Source organism: Furipterus horrens, unplaced genomic scaffold, assembly GCF_987537825.1.
Source record: "Furipterus horrens unplaced genomic scaffold, mFurHor1.1.pri manual_scaffold_6, whole genome shotgun sequence".
In the NCBI taxonomy this organism is placed as follows: domain Eukaryota; kingdom Metazoa; phylum Chordata; class Mammalia; order Chiroptera; family Furipteridae; genus Furipterus; species Furipterus horrens.
This window is the reverse complement of record NW_028327176.1, coordinates 30,561,356-30,568,846: the sequence shown is the minus strand read 5'-3', so window position 1 is coordinate 30,568,846 and position 7,491 is coordinate 30,561,356. Positions and strand designations below refer to the sequence as shown.

The following is a 7,491-nucleotide window of genomic DNA, read 5'->3' as shown; positions in this document are numbered from 1 at the left end:
TCTTTACCATGTTACCTGTTTTATATATTAGCAAGGCCATAGTAATTGATAATTCTTTACTCAATACTACCTGTAGCATGTTTGCTCTCAGATAATTCTAATAAAACCATCACTATTATAGTTAAAAATGATCCCAGCCCTGGCTGATGTGGCTCAGTGGATTGAGTGCTGGCCTGCGAACCTGAGGTTCGCTGGTTCTATTCCCAGTCAGGGCACATGCCTGGGTTGCAGGCCAGGTCCCCTCAGTTGGGGGCACGCGAGAGGCAACCACACAGAGATGTTTCTCTCCCTCTCTAAAAATAATCAAATCTTTAAAAAAATAAAAATGATCCTAGAATGTAATTTTCATTAAAGATCTGATGCATAGCAGAAGCACTGTTAAATTCTACTCTGTATCTTGTATTAAAGAAAAATGCATGCTAACCTGAAAAAATATTTCAACCTTTTCTTAGTGGTATTATATAATACAGTGTTTTCTTATGAGGACATTTTGTTTATCCTACACGCTTAATCTATTTTATTGGTGAAGTCCTTGAAATCATTGACCCATGCTGTTTCTATTTTTGAGATACTCAAGCTATTTTCTCACCTAGATATTCCTTTCTCTTTCACCCTTTGTATGGGTTTCTGGATTTCTCTGTACTTTTCATCATATTATTTTAGTCTCTAGGGTACCAGTCCCCAGTCTGCTGAGCCAGTTTTCTTAAGGAAAATGAAATGTGACACAATAATGGACTTCATTAATCTCTTACCTTACATTTTTGAAAATTCTGGTTTTTAATTGTCTCTTGGCCTTATAATTCTTGATTTGAAACCTGGTGCCTGGTTATATTTTTTCCTTCTATATTTTTAAGGCTATGTTAAATGAATTTAGAATCCCAGTATTTTAAAAGAAATAAAGTCCTCTAGTCTCTTGCTATGCAAAAAGTTGCCCACAGAATCACTTGAACCAATCTGTAGTTTAACAAAATCCCCAGGTGTTTGTGTGCACATTAATTTTTGAAAAGCACTTCTATATAGTTCACCCTCTATAGAGAGGAAAACTGGTCATTTATTCAATAATTTAATCCTGCATTAAAAGGGCTCAGAATTAAGAGACAAAAACTTGTGTTTTGGATGTTAAAAATTTGGAACAATTTATCAAAGTGAGCCTTTCAATAAAGAGAGCACAGGGACCCTTTGGGCTACGAGGGATTAGGCCTAAGGACTCTCCAGAGGAGTTGATCTTTAAGATGTATCAGGCTGTCAAAGAAGGGCTACCGAATGGGGAGAACATAGAAATGTGAAGATACCATGTTTTGGGTTCGCAGGTACAGTTGATCCTGGAACAACCTGGCTTTGAATTGTGTGGGTCCACTTAACACAAGATTTTTGTCAATAAATTTGTATTTGGTCCTCCATATCCTTGGTTTCACATCTATGGATGCAGAAAGCCAATTCTATGCGTTGTTCTAGCCATTTTATATAAGGCCATAAGCATCTGAGGATTTTGTTATCCAGGGGTGTCCTGGAACCAATTTGTGGATACCAAGGGACTATAGTTAAAATTTTGGGGAGTCAAAAGTTAATGCGTTGATTTTCAACTGCTTGGTGTCTGTACCCCTAATCCAGGATTCAAGGGTCAACTCCATATATCAAAGCATGAGCTTCCAATGAGGGTAAGAAGAGATTAGATTGTAAATTTGCATTAATCCTAAGGGCAATGATAGCCTGTACTTCCTGAACATGTGCCTGATTTCAAACATTCCACTCAAGTTAATCATAATCACCTCATGAGGATGTAGACAAAGAAGCACAAATCACAGCAAATGGCAGCAAACCTTAAAATTCTGGTTGTCAAGGGAGAGGGGTTCAGGAACAAGGGAGCGGGGTAATCCATGTGGCAATGACAAATGGAGGCCAAGTTAAGGGCTGAAAAATGCCCGTTGGATTTAGCCATTGGATGGATCACTGGTTAGTAAGTGCAATGTTAATGGAAAGGTGTATGCACATGTCAGATTATGGTTTTAGGAAAGTATGTGAGGTGAGAGAATTGAGTCTACTCTTGAAAGTTTGTGAAAAGGAGCAGAAATTTCATGGCAGTTTGGACAGTGGGGCACTGAAGCTGGACCTGGATTTGAACTCTTCCAATGCTGAGTAAATTGTCAAAGGAAGTGTCTTTCCTCATTCATAGAATGGGATTACTACCTCCTTCACAGCGTTGTGAGAATTAATGCATGGAAAGTATCTAAGGTTAAGGGGAGGGTTTGTTTGGAAAGATAGGAATGTTTATAGGTTGAGATGCTACATCACAGGAGGTGGAAAGTGAAAAGGTCTGTACCTATAGGAAAGGGTGGTCTGGTTTCACAGTGAAGCGTCTTGGGTTTAGCGCTCATTGCACTTAAGGCAAGAGAAGAAGCATCTACAGAATTTTCATTTGAAGGAGTTTAGAAACAATCTTAGAAAGTGAGCGCTGGGGCTGACTTGCCTACCAAGAATTATGCCCCCCTTCCTGGGGGTATGGGATTGAGGGTGATTTACGAAAGGGCTGATGGAGATGATGGTATGCTCAAGACTTTACAAAACGCCTTTAAAAGTCTTGGGGCAGATACTTACCTGAGGGCTTTCTGACGACTCCCAACAGTGTGCGTGTGTCTCTGCGCGAGGCTCTCTGCGCGAGGCTAAGCGCGCGGGACTTCAAAGTCTCTGCCCACCTCCCTTCCCCCACCACTGGAGAAAGACTTGGCTGGTCCCCTGCGCACGCTTGGGGGCGGGGGGCGGGTGGCCGGAGGTGCCTCTGGCAACCAGACGCCAGTCTAAGCCTAAAGACTGAGGAGGTCGCAATGGACCAGCCAGCCATCGCCATCACCTCCACCGCAGTAAGAGAAGACTTGAGGCTGGGCGGTTCAGTGGTCATGGCCTCGGTACCGCCGCCCTTCCCTGGCGCTCCCAACTACCGTTTCCCTTTGGGGCTCTTTCGCCCCAAATTTCCCCTCTGTAATCGGGGCCTTTTGCACCCTTCCTGTTCTCTCCTCTCGATCTGTTTTTACCACCTTGTGGTCCTTTTTTCTGATCTTTATCTGAGCTCTACTTCATTTTATTTCCTCTGCCCTTGCTTCTCCCTTATCCTTCCGATTCGCCCTTCGTTTTCTGTACTTATCCCCTTCTTCCCTACTGCTAATGCCCGGGACAACTGCTTTAATAGGGTGATTAGATTTCTTTCCGTTTTTCCTGTTTGTCGAGGTAATTTTATTTTTCTGTGGTCTAGGGACACATTTTTGAGTTTAGTATTTATAAAATACTTTAAACTACGTTTGTTTAGTTTTTAGTGGGTGAGGGATGTTTAGCCTATCTTTTGTAAAGTGATTCACCCCTAAAGTGAATTTGAAGTGATAGATGGGTGGAGTTGATATCACTTGCCTTGGGCAAAACAAAATAGCAGCTGCCAGGTACCTTCCTTTGGATATATCATGTTTACTTCTCCCTTGTCCTTCCCAATCATTTTCCTGGCCCACGAAGAGGTGGGAGGCCTGTCTTGACATGCCTGGGAAAATTCGATTTCTGTAACTAAAAATGTTCAACAGAGAACATTCAATATAAACCTTATAAAGGGAATATATCAAGAAATGGAAGTTACTGTGTATGAAACAATTTTTTAGAGAAATGCATGTATTTTATAGTAACACTAAAGCTAGGGTACTCATAAGTAGAGTGTATATAAGTTGCTAGACAAGAACAATGAATTATATCGGCTTTGTCGAGTCAATTGTTTATTTTTAATGCATTGTTGCTTGAGGTAACCCAAATTTTGTACTAATAACAAAAACATAAATGAAAATAGATTTTAATGATTTACCTCGTAGGAATAGCACAAAAGGAAAAAAACTGAACAACTGTGTTCTGTTAACAGTGAGGCTGAATCGGATGTGGAAAAATAATAAAAGAGCATAGAGTACTTATTAGGGAAGACAAAAGTGTCCTTGGAAACTGAAGTATACCAAAATAATCTGTTTCTTAACTTGGCAGATGAGATGTTAGATATAAAACTTACCATTTATTATTGAGCACCAGTTTTGGGTGTAAGTATTTATGTGTACAGTGCCTTATTTTCGTGCCAACCCTAATATGCCTTATTTTATGCTCTTAAGAGAAAACAAAGGCTCCTAAGTGGTAAGTAATTTGCCTAGTTCTCTTAACTAGTAAGTGGCAGAGCTGAAGTTCAAGCCCGCGTCTGTCTGGCTCCTCTATCATTTTGACTCTTCAGTGTCCCAGCTAGTTGGACACGCTGAGATAACTGGCTGTATCATATTTATATGAATAATGTATATAAACCTAGAAATGGCAGTTGGCGATGTTTGCTTTATCTCCAGGAATTTTTATCCCAATATCGTATTAAACTGATGACTATACACTTTGACCTTGAGTTCCCAACACAATCAACTGAACCATAAATCTTTTTTTTTTTTTTTTAGGGTAAACCATCCAAGCATTTTTTATTCATTAATATTCATAAATGCACACAGCAGCTTCATTAGAGATTTCAGTTTGAATGTGGAGAGCCTTTTGCTTGTCAAGGTATAGGAAGCAGTGATCACTTTCACAGCTACCTACATTTACTTGCTAGAAGTAAATATTAGTTAAGTGAAAATGATTATCATATATATTTTTTCTCTTCCTTTTGAATACACACAAATAGCAACAGACCTGAAATTACAATCACCAAACAAACCCAAGATAGTTCTTCACTTTCATTGGCAAAGGCAGCACAGGACATTGTCTGCCAATGGAATGTCATCAAAGAGGAGGAGGTAGAGGCTCATTTCCTTTATTGTTCTCTTTTAAATTTAGGTTTTCTAAAGCACCTAAAACATCTAAGGGCATAATATCTACATAGTCCTCGGCACCAAAATCTGCCATGTCCCCCAGTTCACTCTCATCCGAGAACAAGCTGTCTTCACCTACTAAAGTGGACAAAAGGACTGAGCCATAAATCTTAATAACAATTATGATAATACAATTTTGGGTTTACACAACTCGCTTGTCCCAAGAACACCACATTTTGTCACATCTGATTATCCTTATGGCCTCTCTGTCAGATGGGAATGTTTAATGCTCTAATTTCCCGAAAGAAAATTTAGATATTTAAAAAGCACTTGAAATCATAAAAGTAGCAATTTAAAGAAATATAACAGGCAAAATTGGTCTTAATGTAGCTTTGATTTTAATTCAGACTGACCAATTTGGTGCAGATATTAATTAATTCAAATAAATCGTTTATGAATTATATTTAACTTGCAGGGAATTGCCTCTCAAATGAATAAACATATTTTATGTTTGTTAATAGAAACCAACCCGGAAGACATCATCTTTTGAAAGAGAAGGATGGTGGAGATCAGCATTAACAGTAGGTACATTTTTATTCTTTTCTCTTCATTAATATTTTAATCAGCCTTTTAAGTCACTAACATTTAATTCTTAAGAAAACAGTGGACCTTCATACTTTTAATTTTAGTATTAGCAAGTGAATGAGAAACTAAAATTTTAATTTAGAAGCTTGGAAAAGTAAAACAACTCTAGAAATCTAGTTGCTTTACAGAATATCTGGATAAGATGACCTTGGTAATATTACACAAGAAAGGAAAAAAGCATACATTCTGGAGAGGTTTTTGGGTTTCAGTTTTTATCTTACTTAGATGGCATAGAGCCTGTGATAACTTTTATTAATTAACATGGTCAGCATGTGAAAGCAAGATGGTAATATATGAAAGCAAAATGACCAGAAGATCCCCTTCTCAAGAGACATTGTTTCTATATTGCAGAAATATTTCCTATCCACACCCTTCAATAACAAGAGCAGTCTCATGGGCCAAAGGCTTCTTGGAATTGAACTCTTTTTAACAGTGCAAGTGAGCTGAGTACTCAGTGGAAAGATGGCCACAAAAGCAGCAGTGACTAAATGTTCAGGTTTGGCCATTTAGCTGCATTGTGGTTGGGATTTGAAAGTACCAAATCCCTTATTGGACTAATTAGACAATATATTCTGCCAATTCATCCTCTGCTTCATGTTATTATTCTGTGGCTTCCCACTTGAGGGCTAGAGAGAAACATGTAGCTTCTACAAAACAGAGGCAGAATAACTTTTGTTTAGTCAAGAAATATCCTGAGTGGTCTCACTAGAGGTCTGAGATTTATAGTCAAATTAAACCTCAGTTTAAGTATCTGTGAAGCTACTTTCTGCAAAGTTAAAATTTCAACTATGGTCATAATCCATTTACTGTAATAACTCAGCAGTTGTCTCAGAAAGGAAATAATCATGATTCTCTTGAAATATGGTTCTATCCAGAGCACTTACTATATATTTCAGTAGGATTTTATTAAACTTTAAAACAAAGAGAAATGCTGCTTCAGAGTGACCCTTTCAAGGATGCTGATTTTGGACATGTTGCTGGTTTACACACCGATCTGAAAAATGATGTCAATTTTCCACAGAATACTCCTATCCCTGGCACTTACCACTTGAAAACTTTTATTGAAGAATCCCTATTAAATCCAGTGGTAGCAACCTATAATTTTAAAAATGAAGGAAGAAGAAAACTGCCTCTTGTGCACAGAAACAATCCAGTAGTAAATGACCTTCCTCCGTATATGCCTCCCGACTTCTTGGACTTGTTGAAGGAGCGAGTGGCCACTTACTCATTTAAAGACAAACCACGATCAAGCCCCAGCACACTGGATTACAGAGATCAGGTAAAGCACTACTAACAACTGGGTTTTTGGTGGGAATGCTACCAAGAGCCCTGAGGAAATTATTTTATATAACTTAGAGTGTGTCTTCCCCAGGAGAAATGAACAACCATTAGGTTGCCTTGTTTTCTACACAAGCCAGACAAGGGCTGCCTAGTTTGCAAATGTGTCCAGCAAGATTTTCCCCTGTCAGGCCTTCCAGAGGGAAGATGTTCCCTCTGGAGGGAACTTTGGCAGGATTCCTTCAACTGGGGGAGCCTCTGGGATCTTATCTGTGGGATTGGGTCATGCTTCTGGTCTCTTCAAACAGTTTACACAATGTACTCTCTTATATTAAAAAGAAAACGCTGCCTTCAGTAAGCAGCCTTTTTAGAGCATGAATATAACTATATACCACAGGAAAGCTTTGTCCAAAATTTCTTGTAGAAATGAGCACCTTAGTACCAGGAATGTAAGATTCTTCTCTCAGTTCCACCAGTTCATTCATAGCATTGATACAGAGTGCTGCTATGCTTACAGCCCTGTGCTAGGCTCTGTGGAGGGGAGTTGTTCCTGACTCGGAAATATTTAAGTAACAATGTGAGAGCAAATACAGCAAATGCTGAGATAAAGAGTGTAGCAGGAGATTCCAGGAGAGGAGTTCTGTGTAGGCTGGATTGAAAGGTTGAAAGTTTCCCTGGATGAAGTAGAACTCAAGCTAGACCTTGAGTAATATGTCACATTTACGTGATCTTAATCGTTTACTGTGAGCTTCTATGTATATTCTCT

At 38.9% G+C, this 7,491-nt stretch overlaps 1 protein-coding gene across 1 annotated transcript in view; it reads left to right on the top strand.

Moving 5' to 3' along the window:
• The first annotated feature begins 2,822 nt into the window (after positions 1-2,822).
• The window catches only part of STPG4 (sperm-tail PG-rich repeat containing 4), a 42,354-nt gene continuing 37,685 nt past the window's right edge, over positions 2,823-7,491 (top strand). The window contains exons 1-3 of the mRNA XM_090280243.1: positions 2,823-2,903; positions 5,324-5,383; positions 6,469-6,726. Of these exons, the coding sequence (XP_090136369.1) occupies positions 2,823-2,903; positions 5,324-5,383; positions 6,469-6,726 (399 nt within the window). The remainder of the gene's footprint in view (positions 2,904-5,323; positions 5,384-6,468; positions 6,727-7,491) is intronic.